General features: G+C 38.9%; 1 protein-coding gene across 7 annotated transcripts in view; it reads left to right on the top strand.

Annotated features, from left to right (window-relative positions):
• Nucleotides 1-18,336, top strand: part of ZNF385B (zinc finger protein 385B) — a 311,863-nt gene that overhangs the window by 219,461 nt on the left and 74,066 nt on the right. For 4 of the 7 annotated variants that reach the window (XM_082840917.1, XM_082840924.1, XM_082840920.1 and 1 more), the window contains one exon: nucleotides 8,313-8,458. In XM_082840917.1, coding sequence (XP_082697043.1) covers nucleotides 8,313-8,458 — 146 coding nt within the window. The other 3 variants (XM_082840922.1, XM_082840918.1, XM_082840921.1) reach the window with 2 other exon arrangements.

The raw sequence follows: 18,336 nt of genomic DNA, 5'->3' as shown, positions 1-18,336 counted from the left end.
TGATATTAAAAAGCAGGTATTAAAAGTGAAAACAGCAAGGTTGAGGTGAGGGAATTGATGAAAGCATAGTTTATATATATATATATATTTTAACATCTTTACTGGAGTATAATTGCTTTACAATGGTGTGTTAGTTTCTGCTTTATAACAAAGTGAATCAGCTATATGTATACATAGATCCCCATATCTCCTCCCTCTTGCGTCTCCCTCCCACCCTCCCTATCCCACCCCTCTAGGTGGTCACAAAGCACCGAGCTGATCTCCCTGTGCTATGCGGCTGCTTCCCACTACCTGTCTGTTTTACATTTGGTAGTGTATATATGTCCATGCCACTCTCTCACTTCGTCCCAGCTTACCCTTCCCCCTCCCCATGTCCTCAAGTCCATTCTCTATGTCTGTGTCTTTATTCTTGTCCTGCTCTTAGGTTCTTCATAACCTTTTTTTTCCCATATATATGTGTTAGTGTACGGTATTTGTTTTTCTCTTTCTGACTTACTTCATCTGTATGACAGACTCTAGGTCCATCCACCTCACTACAAATAACTCAATTTCGTTTCTTTTGATGGCTGAGTAATATTCCATTGTATATATGTGCCACATCTGCTTTATCCATTCATCTGTTGATGGACACTTAGGTTGTTTCCATGTCATGGCTATTGTAAATAGAGCTGCAATGAACATTTTGGTACATGACTCTTTTTGAATTATGGTTTTCTCAGGGTATATGCCCAGTAGTGGGATTGCTGGGTCGTATGGTAGTTCTATTTTTAGTCTTTTAAGGAACCTCCATAGGTTTTGGGTCGTCGTGTTTTCATTGTCATTTGTTTCTACATATTTTTGATTTCCTCTTTGATTTCTCCAGTGATCTCTTGGTTATTAAATAGTGTATTGTTTAGCTTCCATGTGTTTGTATTTTTCACAGATTTTTTTCCTGTAATTGATATCTAGTGTCATAGTATTGTGGTCAGAAAAGGTACTTGATAAGATTTCAATTTTCTTAAATTGACCAAGGCTTGATTTGTGACCCAAGATATGATCTATCCTGCAGAATGTTCCATGAGCACTTGAGAAGAAAGTGTATTCTGTTGTTTATGGATGGAATATTCTATAAATATCAATTAAGTCCATCTTGTTTAATGTATCATTTAAAGCTTGTGTTTCCTTATTTTCCTTTTGGATGATCTGTCCATTGGTGAAAGTGGGGTGTTAAAGTCCCCTACTATGATTGTGTTACTGTCGATTTCCCCTTTTATGGCTGTTAGCATTTGCCTTATGTTTTGAGGTGCTCCTATGTTGGGTGCATAAATATTTACAATTGTTATATCTTCCTCTTGGATTGATCCCTTGATCATTATGTAGTGTCTTTCTTTGTCTCTTGTAATAGTCTTTATTTTAAAGTCTATTTTGTCTGGTACGAGAATTGCTATTCCAGCTTTCTTTTGATTTCCATTTGCATGGAATATCTTTTTCCATCCCCTCACTTTCAGTCTGTATGTGTCCCTAGGTCTGAAGTGGGTCTCTTGTAGACAACATATATATGGGTTTTGTTTTTGTATCCACTCACCCAGTCTATGTCTTTCGGTTGGAGCATTTAATCCATTTACATTTAAGGTAATTATCAATATGTATGTTTGTATGACCATTTTCTTAATTGTTTTGTGTTTGTTATTGTAGGTCTTTTCCTTCTCTTGTGTTTCCTGCCTGCTAAAGAGAAGGAAGAGAAGTTTCTTTAGCATTTGTTGTAGAGCTGGTTTGGTGGTGCTGAATTCTCTTAGCTTTTGCTTGTCTGTAAGGGTTTTAATTTCTCTGTTGAATCTGAATGAGATCCTTGCTGGGTGGAGTAATCTTGGTTGTAGGTTTTTCTCTTTCATCACTCTCAGTATGTCCTGCCACTCCCTTCTGGCTTGCAGAGTTTCTGCTGAAAGATCAGCTGTTAACCTTATGGGGATTCCCTTCTATGTTCTTTGTTGTTTTTCCCTTGCTGCTTTCAATATTTTTTCTTTGTATTTAATTTTTGATAGTTTGGTTAATATGTGTCTTGGCATGTTTCTCCTTGGATTTATCCTGTGTGGGACTCTCTGCGCTTCCTAGACTTGATTAACTATTTCCTTTCCCATATTAAGGAAGTTTTCAACTATAACTCTTCAAACATTTTCTCAGTCCCTTTCTTTTTCTTTTCTTCTTCTGGGACCCCTCATAATTTGAATGTTGGTGTGTTTAATATTGTCCCAGAGGTCTCTGAGACTGTCCCCAATTCTTTTCATTCTTTTTTCTTTATTCTGCTCTGCAGTAGTTATTTCCACTATTTTATCTTCCAGGTCACTTATCTGTCCTTCTGCCTCAGTTATTCTGCTATTGATTCCTTCTAGAGAGTTTTTAATTTCATTTATTGTGTTGTTCATCATTGTTTGTTTGCTCTTCCATTCTTCTAGGTCCTTGTTAAACGTTTCTTGTATTTTCTCCATTCTATTTCCAAGATTTTGGATCATCTTGACTATCATTACTCTGAATTCTTTTTCAGGTAGACCGCCTATTTCCTCTTCATTTGTTTTGTCTGGTGGGTTTTTACCTTGCTCCTTCATCTACTGTGTGTTTCTGTCTTCTCATTTTGCTTAACTTACTGTGTTTGGGGTCTCCTTTTCACAGGCTGCAGGTTTGTAGTTTCCATTGATTTTGGTGTCTGCCCCCAGTGGGTGAGGTTGGTTCAGTGGGTTGTGTAGGCTTCCTGGTGGAGGGGACTGGTGCCTGTGTTCTGGTGGGTGAGGCTGGATCTTGTCTTTCTGGTGGGCAGGACCACATCCAGTGGTGTGTTTTGGAGTGTCTGTGACCTTATTATGATTTTAGGCAGCCTCTCTGCTAATGGGTGCGGTTGCGTTCCTATCTTGCTAGTTGTTTGGCATTGGGTGTCCAGCACTGTGGCTTGCTGGTCGTTGAGTGGAGCTGGGTCTTAGCGTTGAGATGGAGATCTCTGGGAGACCTTTTGCTGTTTGATATTACATGGAGCCGGGAGGTCTCTGGTGAACCAATGTCCTGAACTTGGCTCTCCCACCTCAGAGGCACAGGCCTGACACCTGGCGGGAGCACCAAGACCCTGTCAGCCACACGGCTTAGAAGAAAAGGGAGAAAAAAAGCAAGTAGGCAAGAAAAACTACATAAATAAATAAAATAAAGTTATTAAAATAAAAAATAATTATTAAAAATTAAAAAGTAATTAAAAAGATGAAAAAAAATAGAAGAGAGCAACCAAACCAAAAAACAAATCCACCAATGATAACAAGCACTAAAAACTATTTTAAAAAAAAAAGGACAGACAGAACCCTAGGACAAATGGTAAAAGCAAAGCTATACAGACAAAATCACACAAGGAAGCATACACGTACACTGTCACAAAAAGAGAAAAAGGAAAATATATATTGTTGCTCCCAACGTCCACTGCCTCAATTTGGGGATGATTGGTTGTCTATTCAGGTATTCCACAGATGCAGGGTACATCAAGTTGATTGTGGGGATTTAATCTGCTGCTCCTGAGGCTGCTGGGAGAAATTTCCCTTTCTCTTCTTTGTTCACACAGCTCCTGGGGTTCAGCTTTGGATTTGGACCCATCTCTGTGTGTAGGTCACCTGAGGGCGTCTGTTCCTGCCCAGACAGGACTGGGTTAAAGGAGCTGCTGCTTCAGGGGCTCCGGCTCACTCAGGCCAGGGGAAGGGAGGGGTACGGATGCGGGGCGAGCCTGCGGCAGCAGAGGCCAGCATGACGTTGCACCAGCCTGAGGTGTGCCGTGCGTTCTCCCGGGGAAATTGTCCCTGAATCCTGGGACCCTGCACAGGCTTCCAGGAGGGGAGGTGTGGAGAGTGGCCTGTGCTCGCACACAGGCTTCTTGGTGGCGGCAGCAGCAGCCTTAGCGTCCCACGCCTGTCTTTGGGGTCTGCGCTGATAGCTGCAGCTCATGCCCGCCTCTGGAGCTCGTTTAGGCGGTGCTCTGAATCCCCTCTCCTCACGCACCCTGAAACAATGATCTCTTGCCTCTTCAGCAGTTCAGACTTTTTCCCAAACTCCCTCCCATCTAGCTGTGGCGCAATAGCCCCCTTCAGGCTGTGTTCACACAGCCAACGCCTGTCCTCTTCCTGGGATCTGACCTCCGAAGCCCAAGCCTCAGCTCCCAGCCCCAACCCGCCCCAGCGGGTGAGCAGACAAGCTTCTCAGGCTGGTGAGTGCTGGTCGGCTCCGATCCTCTGTGCGGGAATCTCTCCGCTTTGCCCTCTGCACCCCTGTTGCCGCGCTCTCCTCCGCGGCTCCAAAGCTTCCCACCCCCACCCCCCATCTGCACCAGTGAAGGGGCTTCCTAGTGTGTGGAAACCTTTCCTCCTTCTTGGCTCCCTCCCACTGGTGCAGGTTCCTTCCTTATTCTTTTGTCTCTGTTTTTTCTTTTTTCTTTTGCCCTGCCCAGGTACGTTTGGAGTTTCTTGCCTTTTGGGAGGTCTGAAGTCTTCTGCCAGTGTTCAGTAGGTGTTCTGTAGGAGTTGTTCCACATGTAGATGTATTTCTGTTGTATTTGTGGGAAGGAAGGTGATCTCCAGGTCTTATTCTTCCGCCATCTTGAAGGTCTCCCCCCATAATTTATATTTATTCAGAGGATCTACCAGTACTTTAAAACAATCTGTGTTTTACATGGCAAATTGTCTGTCATTAAAATGCTAATGAGATGGTAAACAGCTGCTAATGAAGGGTGGCAGCTAAGTAGTTTTCGAGCCCTGTCTTTATGAGCCTAGAGATTTGATTGGGTAAGGGGGATCATTGTACATTCTGACCTTTGTCGATGGAGCAATCTGTTTGTCAAGCTCCATGTTGCATTCTATTTGATTTGAGTTTGTTAGTACAAAGTGACTCTTGCAGGCTCTCCAGGGCCATGTGTTACAATGTCATCAGAGCCACCATTGTGGGCTTAGAGAAAGAATTGTCCTTCCCTTTGGGAGACCTACAATGGCAAAATAATTATATATTTGTTCATCAGAAGTGGTAAAAGACAAAATTCAACTGAGTAAAATTTAAAGATCTGATCGGTTTTATTGAACGATTCATGAATCAAGCAGCATCCCCTCCAGTGAGCAGGGCTACAGAAAAGGAAGATTCTTAAAGGCAAGACAAGAAAGTCATAAACAAAAAGGATTATTTCAGGCTTAGGTAACCTATCTATGTGGGACAGAAGGAGTCTGTGTGGCAGATTACTTCCTCTTCCTTTGGGGGATGGAGAGGGCTAACATGACCAGTTGCCTCATTGGTGCTGACCAGAAGATTCCACATTAACTGGCTAGGATTACATTCCTGAGTAGGATTACATTCCTAGGTTCTAACTGCAATTAGGTTAGGTACTCGCACAAGTGACCCCGTTTTAGGCCTTTTGTTTCTTTTTTAACAGGCAGCTTTAAGTATACTGTATGCTTTTAGACTTTAGACTTTTGACAATTATAATTGTAAATAGTAAAAGGCCATTGGTCTAATATAAGAAATACCTGTTTTTCAATTTAGCTAAGATTTTTTTTTCTTTTTTTGGCTGCGTTGGGTGTTTGTTGCTGCACACAGACTTTCTCTAGTTGCAGTGAGTGGGGACTACTCTTTGTTGCGGTGAGCAGGCTTCTCATTGCGGTGGCTTCCCTTGTTGCAGAGCACGGGCTCTAGGTACACGGGCTTTAGTAGCTGTGGCACGCAGGCTCAGTAGTTGTGGCTCACGGGCTCTAGAGTGCAGGCTCAGTAGTTGTGGCGCACGGGCTTAGCTGCTGCACAGCATGTGGGATCTTCCCGGACCAGGGATAAAACCCGTGTCCCCTGCAGTGGCAGGCAGGTTCTTAACCACTGCGCCACCAGGGAAGTCCCTTAGCTAAGATTTTGAAGCAAAGCTTTTAAGATAAATAATTTAGTAAATGCCTCTGTAACATTTGACATATTGATAAAATATATCATCTTGGACCTGCAAGCTCTGAAGTTAGCAATGCTAGAAGGAGAATGTGTAATTAAATGCAGGGTGGTTATGTGAATGCCAGGCTGAGATCAGAGTATTTACTTTGGCATCAGAAAAAGACACAAAAAAATTCTGTTTGACCTATACTTTTGGCTGATTCTCTTTGGCTGAGTCCTACTCTATATTCCCTAATGGACAGGCTGACCTAAAGACTTGCCATTACAGATAAATGCTTCAGATGCCCTTCTCTTTTTTCAGTTTTTAGGATCAAAGTAAATGAGGTATGACAGTCCATTAAACACTACTGCGAGTAATGTTCTGGAATGATTTGAAATATTATGCAGAGTTTATTAAGGAAATTCATTACCAAAAAATATACCATTGAAATAGAAATTTTAACTGTTCTGGGACACCGTGAAAGAAGACTGGTGGAAATTTTAATAGTCAGAGCATTTTCCCATACTGTTCATTTCTCCTTGAAGCCAGCAGGGGATTTTAGGCATATAATTATTTGTGGTCCTATGTAGGTATGTCAGGAGAAATTGGAACCTTCATACCCTGCTGGTGGTAATGTAAAATGGTTTAGCCATTTTGGAAAACAATTTGGAAGTTCTCAAAAGGTTAAACCATATGACTACCATATGACCCAACAATCCCCAATTCCACTCTTAGGTATATATGCAAGAGAACTAAAAACCTGTTGCCACACAAAAACTTAGAAACGAATGTTCATAGCAGCATTATTCATAATGGCCAAAAAGTGGAAACAACCCAAATGCCAATCAACTGATGAATAAATAAGCCAAAAATTGTACATCTACAATGGAATATTATTCAGCTTTAAAAAGAAATGAAATTCTGATACATGCTACAACACGGAGGCGCCTTAAAAACATGCCAAGTAAAAGAAAACAGTCACAAAAAAACTCGTATTGTATGATTTCATTTAAATGAAATCTCCAGAATAGACATATCTGTAGAGACAGAAAGACTAGTGGTTACCAAGAGCTGGAGGTGTTGGGAAGAATTGGGGGTGTCTGCCAGTGGGTATGGAGTTTCTTTTATTGCCTGTGGTCCTGGTTGCACAACTCTGAACATGCTGAAAATCATTGAATTGTACACTTCAAGTAAGTGAATTTTATCTCAATATGCCTGTTGTATTTTGTTTAGAAAGGGCATATCAGAGCCTGTCTCCTGGAGAGCCACCTGCAGCAGCGATTACTTATCTGCAGTATGTAGAGCTTATAGGCTAGAGGAAAATGCATGTTACCCTGGACAGGAGTGTTTTAAATCTCCTACAGACAGGTTACACCAGATATGTAAAGACAGCTAATAAATTATTAAAAGGATAGTTGCTAAAATAATACAAGGCTCATTAGAAATAAAAGTTGAAGTCAAGAATTTGGTTCCAAATCCTCCCTGTCCCCCAAAACCCTGCCTCTACCCTGATTAAAATCACCCCTTTTAGATTCTCTTACTCTCCAGTGTCCAGACTAAGGGCAACTTTCTGTTTGTTTGGGTTTTTGGGGGGGGGGTTTGTTATTTTTGGGGGGGGGTAGGAGTTTATTAACTTATTTATTTTTGCTGTGTCAGGTCTTCGCTTCTGTGCGAGGGCTTTCTCTAGTTGTGGTAAGCGGGGGCCACTCTTCATCGCAGGGCGCAGGCCTCTCACTGTCGCGGCGTCTCTTGTTGCGGAGCACAGGCTCCAGACGTGCAGGCTCAGTAGTTGTGGCTCACGGGCCTAGTTGTTCTGCGGCATGTGGGATCCTCCCAGACCAGGGCTCGAACCCGTGTCCCCTGCACTAGCTGGCAGATTCTCAACCACTGCGCCACCAGGGAAGCCCCCTGTTTGTTTTTTTAAGAGAACAAATTGTTTGAGTGATAAGTTTCCTGGGATTGGACAGTAACTATAAGAGTCCAAGGTTTCTTCCCCTGGTAAAAACCCTATAATTATCTCTGATTTGCATAAAATGCGCCGACTAGCCATTCAATAATTGTGAATAGTAAAGTGCATCCGGCTTCAAGAGGCTCCTCCCCTCCTCTCTCCTACATTTTTGGTGAACAAGAGGATGATATTCTGCCTCATCTGCCAGCAGGATCTGTGTACTGTGTATCTCAGCAGAGTCTGAGCAGCCTTTGACCTTTGCCATAGGGACACATTCTGTTTCACTGTCTTAGACATTGAGCAAGAAGACCCTTTTAAGTGTATTTTCTCCTCCTGTGCCATTTGCTGACTCCCAGCATAACTCTCTCGCTTGCAGGTTGCAGCTCAGCAGTCTTGTTTTTGCACTGTAAGTTGGGGAGGGAGATGGATGTGAGCAAGAGATTGAATTCATTTTTGTTTTGTTCTTGGCAGGCAGTACATGCCACTCTACTACCCTTCCTGCTCTTGTGCGCACACCTACCCTGATGATGCAGCCTTCACTGGATATCAAACCATTTATGTCTTTTCCAGTAGACAGTAATTCTGCTGCTGTTGGGCTGTTTCCAAATTTTAACACAGTGAGTAAATGCATTTTTATTTTATTTGTCTCCTCCTCAATCTCTTTCTTTCATTACAATTGTGAATAGGCAATAGATATAGCTTGTTTCCAAAGTGTGTAGTTTTAGACCATATATTGGTTATACATTATGAAAGGTAATGCTTCACCCATGAGAGCTAGTCCAAACAATAACCAGCATATTTATTTTATAAATATTTCCACAGGCGACTTTTCACCTGTTACTTTGTGCAATTTTGATAGACTTTTCAATGGCTTGAGAACCTGTATCTTTTCTGGGATGCTGTTCACATGCTCAAGAACACAATTTAGAGGTATCAAGCCACACTGATTTTTCCCTACTAGTAGAAAGAAAAAGAAAGTGTATGTTTCATCTTCCTGGGTACATTTTTATTTGGGAGATTTTTTAGATAAAGAATCTTACACAAACAGAATTCTTATTTGGAGGCTATTATAGATTATGTGAATCCGATTCTATTAGTAAAAGGAAAAAATTCATTTTAGGTCGACATGTTACTTGTCTGCATGATACTTTGACATTCCCTTTAAACTACATGATAAATATTAGTGAATTACCTATAATTACCAGTGTTCTTCATTCAGGTCAGCTGACCTTCTTCTGTTTGAATGAAAGACAACTTTGTAGGTATGCCAAGTGGAACATGACATCTTTCAACAATAGAATTCAGCCTAAAATCAGTCCATAGCTAGATTCTAAGCTTATAGTAAAAGAAAAGGTTAACCAGTTCAGATGATTGCATAAATTATGTCTGTTCAGTCAATAAATACAGTCAGTTGGGGTATGATGGTCTACATGAATGATACAGCATTATAGAAGCTACCATAATCAAGAAAAAGAATTGCATTACCAGACAGTGAACATCTGAAGTACTGCCAAATATTTCCTTCTGCAAACGTATCTTCTGTATGAAGTGAAAACATCAAGAGGATTTTTCCTCAAGGGATGTAAATAAAATGTGCTGACATGCCTTCTGTTGTGGCTTAGGCATTGTAAGGTAATTAGAGCGTAGGGGAAGAGCCAACTTTTTAAAGAGCACTGGCCTCGACTTAGCAAGTAAACGGTTGAATATTTTCGTCCTCTTGGGCTTTTTCAGACACAAGTCACACAGGTTTTTTTTAAAAGGCCTGAAAAGATGAGCAGCATTTCTAGTGCAGTGGAGCAACTCAGTAAGATAAGTCACGCCTGTCCTGGTCACATTAATCCATCAGTAGTGACCATGCCAAAGCAACACATCGTGCCATTTTAGAGAACTTGAAATCAAGCATGCTTATCCTGTCCTCTATCTAAACATGGGTGATACATTCCAGACATAATTGAATTAAGCTGTACTTCTGAAAACATTTACTAGGTCTTTGTATTTTGATTAATGTACATTTGGAAGACAGCATGTATAGCCACTGCAGAAGTCCAGTCACTGTCAGGAAGCAGTACTGATGACGTAGGTAAGCATAAATGTCTCCTACTGTGGTTCGCCTCTCTGTATTTTGTTTTTAACATGAGTAATACTTATTTCAAAAATTCAAATAAAATATTAGCATTCAAAGCAAAATGTCAAAGTCACCATTCCCGGCCCCTGCAGACACACTTATCCCTTCTCTAGAGGAGAGTGCCCTCAGCAGCTGGTATGCATCCTTCCAGCCCCTTCTAGATGTATGTTATGTACATATCTAATAGGAAACCTATCACTGTTGTCTTTTTACAACTGTGATCATCTGATTAGCGCTATTCTCTAAGTCACTTTTAGAGAATTTCTAAATGTCTTATATATACTTCTTTGTTCTTAAGGGCTGTAAAACAGAAATGAAAAGAATATTTTTATAAGTTCTTTTTAAAAAGATAGTCTCATAATGGCTTTTTAATGTTGTGTAGGACTTACAGATGTATTAACTTGCCTTTTTTGTTTGTTTATTCTGTATAGCAATTAACCTTATGATGTATTTGAGAAAATCCAAGGAATAATTCTAAGAGATGTTCATTGTTTTTTCTTCTTAAAGGCAAATAAACTTGTAATTTTCAAATGAAAAAAAATTTTTTTTGTGAAAGTGAAGAATATAGCAATGAACTGCATGATATAGTCATTTTATTCTCTCTATATTATATCCAAGGCATTTATTGGATACAGAGTCCTTCTGGTAATGTATTAAAAATTAAGTCATTACAAGTGGGACCGTCTATCATCTTGCAAGAAAATGAATTTATGGGATCATGGGATTACCCATGATTTTTCACTGATTTGCAGTTTCAATTACTCTAATCCTTTTCCTATGGACTTTTCCATTCCAGTGTCTAACTCACCCCACAGATTTCCTAGGGCAATTTCATAAAAGTCACTGTCTACATTTTCCTAGGAAAATAGTTTTACATTACAACTAATTAATTACTACTAGATTATTGTATTCTGTGATGTTTTACATTCTTCAAAGGACTCACACCTTAGAACATTTTAATCGACCATGGTTATTTTTCCTATTGTCTACATGAGGAAAAAGTGTTAGTAAAGGAAGAACTGAGTCTCGTATTAGAATCTTCTAACTTCAAAACTGATGTTCCAGCTCTTCTGTGTCCTTGGCTTTTTTGGTCCGTGTCACCTCCCACCTCATTCAGTGTGAATAAAGCTCAATCAGAAATCTTTTGTGCTCTTTTCTGGCAGCATGGTAGATAATTTTCAGCAGAATCATTAAGTAGAAAGAGGAAAGGATTTTTTGAATGTAGAATGTATTTTAAAAACAGTTATAGTTTCTTGTTAGCAAATTTTAAAAGTATATTCTACTCAGTAGTCTGTGTGCTCTTTGAAAACCAACATGAATGCTACCATAATCACTTCATTTTTAATCAAGGGTAATATTAGTAAATATAAGACATATATTTAACTCATAACCATTATCAGAAGAATGAACACTGTACTCTTGAGACCATAGCTGAAAGCTTTGGAAGTTCCAAGTCTTGCTATTTTCTTTGGATTTAAAATATATATATAAAGTAATGGTTTCTTCCTATTTTTATAGCAGAGTATGATAATGTTACATGAGAAACATAGCAAGAATGAAATGGGATTCTGTCATATTCCAAAGCAAATAGGTGCCTGTTCTATACTAAATTGTATGCAGTGAAGAGATACACTTCACAGTATTCTTTTAGTGGCTATCTTGCCTTTTACTCCATAAGACAAAATCTCTCGCAGTGTTTATAGGTGAGAATAAGCAAAAAATTTGAGACACTGTTCAAGCAGAGTTCTGAGGAGACACTAGGGAAAATGGGGTTTGGATCACTGATATTTTATGATGGGCTGTGTGTCAAGGATGCATGGCTGGAGAATGAGGATGTTAACCCTGCAAATTTAAAGATCTTGACCTTTATATCTAAAGTTTAATAGGCTTCTCTGCCTGGCAACTCACTGATGCTTACTTCTACCAGGCCACTCCACCTTCATTTATTTGTCCTTCAGGGCCCAACCTAGAGATCACCTCCTTCACAGGAAACTTTCTGTGACTCTTGCAGTCTGACTTAAGTGCCCATCCTCTGTATTTCCAGAGTACCTCCCGATTACATCATATTCTCCCTGATTATCCATCTATCTTCACTGGAATGTCAGATCCTTGAGAACAAGGGCTCTATCTTGTTTATCTTTGTATGCTTGGTGTCTGGCATAGGTGCTCAATAAAACCCTTTTGAAGGAAGGAAGGGAGAAAAGAACAGAGAAAGGGCTCTAGTTCCTTGGTTTTCAATGTTCATGGTCCCCCATCCAGCAAAGGGAATTCCGGCTTTTTTTTTTTTTTTTTTTTTTGGTGGTACGTGGGCCTCCCACCACTGCGGCTTCTCCCGCCATGGAGCACAGGCTCCGGACGTGCAGGCCCAGCGGCCATGGCCCACGGGCCCAGCCACTCCGCGGCATGTGGGATCTTCCCAGACCGGGGCACGAACCCACGTCCCCTGCATCGGCAGGCAGACTCCCAACCACTGCGCCACCAGGGAAGCCCGAATTCTGGCATTTCTGAGCCTTATGTGCAAGGTGATAAGAGCAGGTGTTTACTTTTAATTTCCTGAGAATTGTCATCCTTTTTTAGTCTAAAGGCAATAATTAGTTATAAACTTTTCTCCAGCTATAGTTCTGGCTTTCTCTATGTGGATGGTACGGACACTCTGCAAGTATCAACTGCATTCTTTATCCTAGGCCCTAATCTTAGGAGCATTTAGTTTAAAATCAAAGTTATTAATTACTGAATGTTATTGAAAACATAAATGGACTAAACAGTACTGGGTTTGGGGAAGGAGATAAACAAAATAAATAAAACAAAAATACCCCAGTGCCCAAGAAACTTGTAAGAAATAGAATAAATAGGCTAGAAAAGGCAAGATAATAAAAACCAAGAAATATAGGCAAAGTGAAAATAGTTACTGAACTTTATACTGTTCAAGAAAGGCCAGAAAGAATGAATTTTTTGTATCTCAATAGAGCTGTTTTCATTATTTTGTTATTCACGTTACTTCAGTTTGCCAACTGCTCCATGGTCATCCTTTAATTTTTGTACATGATGTTTGGTAGCTGCCAAAATGTACATAATTGTTTCTCCCTATTAGAATTAGAATCTTCCATTTCCTTTACTGTGGATTCCATTTTTATCTTCATTTTACCTGGATAATACTTGGTGTTTAATACTTGGTGTTTAATACCTGTCTAATACTTGGTTCTCCTTAATAAGAGACTTCTTCAAAATTCAAATGAATTGCATACTTAACACGATGGATTGTGTCAACTTAATATGATAAAATAGGTCCATTTAGAAGGCATACTCACACACATGGTGTTATGGACTGAATGTTCCTTCCTCCCCAAATTCATATATTGAAGCCCTAACACGTGAGTGATAATATTTAGAAATGGGGCCTTTGAGAGGTAATTAGGGTTAGATGAGGTCTTGCAGGTGGTGCCCTTGTAATGTGATTAGTGCCCTTATAAGGAGAGACCCCAGAGAGCTTTTCCTTTATCTACCATGTGAGGACATAGTGAGAAGAAAGTCATCCGCAAGCCAGAAAGAGAGCTCTCACCATAACCTGACTATGCCGGCACCCCTGATCTTGGACTTCCAGCCTCCACAACTGTGATATATTTATTTCTGTTGTTTAAGCCACCAAGTCCCTGGTATTTTGTTATGGCAGGTCAAGCAGACTAAGACACGTATGCAACCTATATTTTGTATGTGATGATTAGAAGATCAAGTTTCTTTTTAACAGCCACATGTTAGATACCTGGACAGATATATTTGTGTGACTCTCCAGAGCTGTAGCTATAATCAAGAGCCACTCAAGACCACAGTCTCCTGTCAGTTTCTCTGCTGCTTGGCAGTAGTTTCCATGCCTATTTATTTCAAATGTCTTTGTGAGTCCTGCCATGTTTTTGCAACTGCTCCAGGAAAGCACAAGCACAGTGGAGGTCTCTGACACTTTATTGCAAGAGAGGCTCAGTGATCTTTTATTGTGAAAAATAATCTGATTTTTATTACCTACCTTAAAATTATTTTTTTCCTGACACATGAACAAATATGTGGAGCAGAATAAAGATCATTTCTAAAGTATAAAGTCCCAAGTTGCTATATGATTCTTTGAATCATCCATGACAAGCTGTGGAATGAGACATGTGTTTACCATTTATTTTATCATTCTAGACTCTTTGAGATTCTGGGTTATTCATAGTTTGGTGATATCAATGACTATATAAAATTTTTCTTTCTTGTAGTAGAAATAATAATATATTTATCAAGGAGGTCCAAAATAAAGAAATAGGGAATCAAAATCACATTCACTTTGCTGTTAATTCATGCCATGTTTCTCATGAGATGTTACTATAAGGAAACTTGAAGTAAGCTAGAACATTCAATGTTTCACCTGCTTTTAATATATTTATTAATTTAATGAAGTCCTTATTTAAACATTTAAATACCTATTTTTCTTTTGTTTAAATTTTTCTTTAATTTTATTTAAATAAAATACCTTACCTCTGCTAATACAATCCGAAGTGAATTTTTGCCATTTGAGTCTTCTTTTTTACTCTAGTAATGCTTTCCTGTCATAAAATGTTATATGTCCCATATTTCCTAGGACAGTAGTATGTCCAGTACGTGAAATGACACATTTGTCCCAATCGAATAAAAAAGAGAATATGGTCGACTTTTATTTTCATGATATGCTTAAAATATATCAATGGGTCATATTCTTTCATATGTTCTAAAGAAATATGCCAAGTTGAAACTTTCCACAGTTACTCAAATTTACTGAAAGAGGGGAGGATGACAGCCTATTATTGGATTTAGATAAGTCAACAGCAACACTCTCCAGATCATTAGAAAAAACAGTGGTTATAGGAACTCTTTGAAATGTGCTACAAAACTGTGGAAGATTTTTGTACAGATATTTAAGCAGAGATTACTGTCTGGAAATTTTTACGTCACTATTGAACATAGCAGAGAGAAAAAGTATGTAAACATGAACACTGGAAGGAAAACAAACTATGTAGTGATCTTCAGTATTATTGTCTTCCTCTACTCTTCAAACCACAAATATGTCCTTTTTAAGCTTAATTCACGTCCCCTGCCTTATTCAAAAAATCTCAAGATTTATCTACTAAAGACTGTGTTCAAATATCCCTTTACGCACTCTTGAAACCCCTTTAGAATATGTAGATATTATTGATATGGTATTTACATATACACAAGTATGCTTATATAATATGTGGTCATATGTGTTCTCTGTCCTTAATGAAATTATTTGTTCAGGTTATCTAGGAAAAGGAATGCATTCACAACCACTTACTGAAGGTCTGCATGTGCCGATCATTGTGCTAAGGAGGAGTTATAGTGAATAAAGGCAGAAGCTGCTCACTGTCTGACAGAAATTACTTCTTCCTCTTGTATAATTCACCATAAGATAACAGAGGATTCTGCTTATAATAAATAGTCAATTCAGTTGATAAAAGCTGCCAAGAAACATCAGATTAAGACTTTGATGGACCTTTAAGGGGTAAGGGAACAAACACAAGGTTTCAGGAGCCTGTGAAAAGAGGCACCCATAGTCCCACCATGCTGTGTCCTCTTGCGTGTCCCTTTCATCGTCCTAGTCTTAACCTCACATGGCTCTGGGACCTCACCTTCAGTGCTAGAGTTTCAAGGATTATGTGTACTTGGAGGCCACATCAGATATTCTGGCAAAGCAGGTCTTCAGTCTTGGCGCTGTCCCAGGTCAGCATTTTTTAAGAGTAGCGTCAGCTTGGAAAAAGTGTGTGTCGGCCCTCTTCTTTAAAAATGTATCTTATTCTTAACAAATCTCCAGTTAATTAAAAGAAGAAGAAACCAAAAACAACCTTGTTCTTAGCTTCTCTCAGTGACCAAGGCTCTTTATACCTGTGGTAAAGTAGGAGAGCTTAATAAATATAAAATGGGACAAAATATTATTGTACAAAACATTCCCTCCAGCCCAGAAAAGGTATTTCTAAATTGGTTGCTCTATAAACATTAATTGATAGTAGTGTTCCCTGAGAAACCTTTACCAAAGCTTGGGAACCCATCCAATAGCACAGACCTTTTTTTTTTTACTCCCTCTAGATTCTTGTATTCAGAATTAGGTCTCAAATCTCTTTTAGGGAGAGAAAAACACGTTTTGGAATATTCCAGTTCCTTTATTTTTATAATTGCCATTGAGGGTGCTAGAGATGAATTGGAGTGCTATTTAGCAATCTGTGAAGTTTCAACATCTTTGTGGAGCTCAGTAGGGTTCTTGGAAAAATACTTTTTTTCACAGATTTAGCTGTCAATTTAGGTTTTCTTACCTTCCTTTTTATGTTCTGATGCTTGAAATAATATGAAAGAACATAATTTATATGAATAATACCTTATTTTCATGGAATTCTAGTATCAGAGGGCTTCAGCATATTTTAAAGACATTCTACAATTCTTTCAACACATCCACATATGAAATAGGCTACGTGTGTCATTGTCGTACCCTTTTTGCAGATCAGAAGGTTGTAGAATATAATCCAGTCTTCTCATCTCTTCCAATAGACAGCTCTGCCACTGAAAAGGAAAAACAAGCTACGTATCAGACAAGCAAGAGCTGGTCTCCACCCTACTGTATCCTGAATGTAAATGTGTGTATTTCTCACAGGTTATTCGTGTGGGGCATATTTTCTTAAGTATCCAATAAGAAATAAGTTGTGGCTCCTAATATCAGGCTTTGCACTATATTCTATTTAGAAGATAGATTTGTCAGTCTCGTACTTGTTTTCTCTTATTATGAACAGTTTCTAGAGCCAAGTGAAGATCTGAGAGGTGTAGTAAGAAATATATGTGATCCCTTTCACAGGCTTATGGTTTACAAATAATTAGAAATGCACAGAAAGTCTCCAACAATTAAAACAACAATTAGTCTGGGTCTCTGTGTAAAATGGTTCATTGTCATGATAATCAAAGCCACAAAATTTCCATTTCCCAAAATAACCTGAAGCTGTTGGATGCTAAAATGATTACCGATAGCCACTATCACATGGTATATACTTAAGTTTCAACTTTTGAAGTACTTACCTTCTAAAGGGTGTGGTGGCATTCACTCATTCAGTCAGTCACTCATTCTTCGGTTATACACAACTTCCTCCCAAAAAGCCACTTGGAGCGTTCCCTCTGATCTGAGAAATAAGGCTGCTTGACTTGTTCCAAAGTAAGCCTCTTAACAGTCCTATCTGGCCTGCACTCTGCTTCATGCCACCCTCAGAAGCAGGAACCTGAGTGGAAGGGAGAAGAGGGAAGAGCCATCTACTTCATTACATGGGGAAGAGCACTTGACAAGAGTCAGAAGACTACAGTTGGACTCGTTTTCTTTGGTCTTGAGAAAAATCACTTAGCTCCACTTTCCTCATTTTAAAACTAGGGTGATACCTTCCTAGTCTATATTACTACGTCATGAAAATTTGAGTTTATTATGTTTATGGAGAATTAAGGATATGACTGAATATTTAGAAAATTTCTAGAATTTATTATCTGTGAAAAAAACAATATAACATATCACCATCCTATTTTTAATAATTTAAAATACCCATGGATTTCAAATGAGATAATGTTTGTTATGTTATGTTTATGAAACGATTCCTAAACAGAAAAGCTCTATTCTTATAAATAATATTAATATTTTTATTAATATTTCTATCTCTTTGATCTCATCTTCCTAACCAATTACCTTAAGTACAAGTTATGTTTATCACTGGGGCTGGCATTGTGCATTAGAGCAATCCTAATCAAGGTAGATGCCAGGGTTATGGCTAAGACCTCATTCTTGAGTTTAAGAAATTTACAGTCAGTTTAAAGAAGTCATGTCTGGTGCTGAGCAGGTGCTCAATTTGTGTTACCTTGAATGAGATAATAGTAGTGCATACCTAAAGATCAGACTCACCTGACTTCCTGAAAACAATGCAGAGGGATAATGAATCTTGAGCAGGGTTGGGGAGGGGGTATATTGAATGGAGGTTGGGAATAACCACAACTGGTTTGCTTGGATTCCTTTTTTCTCCGTTTTCTTTCAATAATATTTAGACTTTGAAGGCTATGTATAAAGGTATTTTGAACCCGAAAGCTGTGTACCAATGACACATTGTCATTGACACCTAAGACGCAAAGATGTGTTCTGCTATATTTTCAAAACACCGTTGACTTCCAAACATAGAACCTTTATTCTCATGTTATTTGTTAATCAAACTGACATTAGTTAAAATGGCAATTTAAAAAAATATTTTAAACTCAAAGTAGTCAACATATTCATTTATCCTTCATGTACTGATAGGGAAATCTATTCTAAAAATTCTTTGGACTTTTGAGAGT

The sequence above is a fragment of the Leucopleurus acutus genome (assembly GCF_964270905.1).
Source record: "Leucopleurus acutus genome assembly, chromosome: 6".
Classification (NCBI taxonomy): Eukaryota; Metazoa; Chordata; class Mammalia; order Artiodactyla; family Delphinidae; genus Leucopleurus; species Leucopleurus acutus.
The sequence above is the reverse complement of the archived record's forward strand: the minus strand, read 5'-3'. Positions and strand labels throughout refer to the sequence as shown.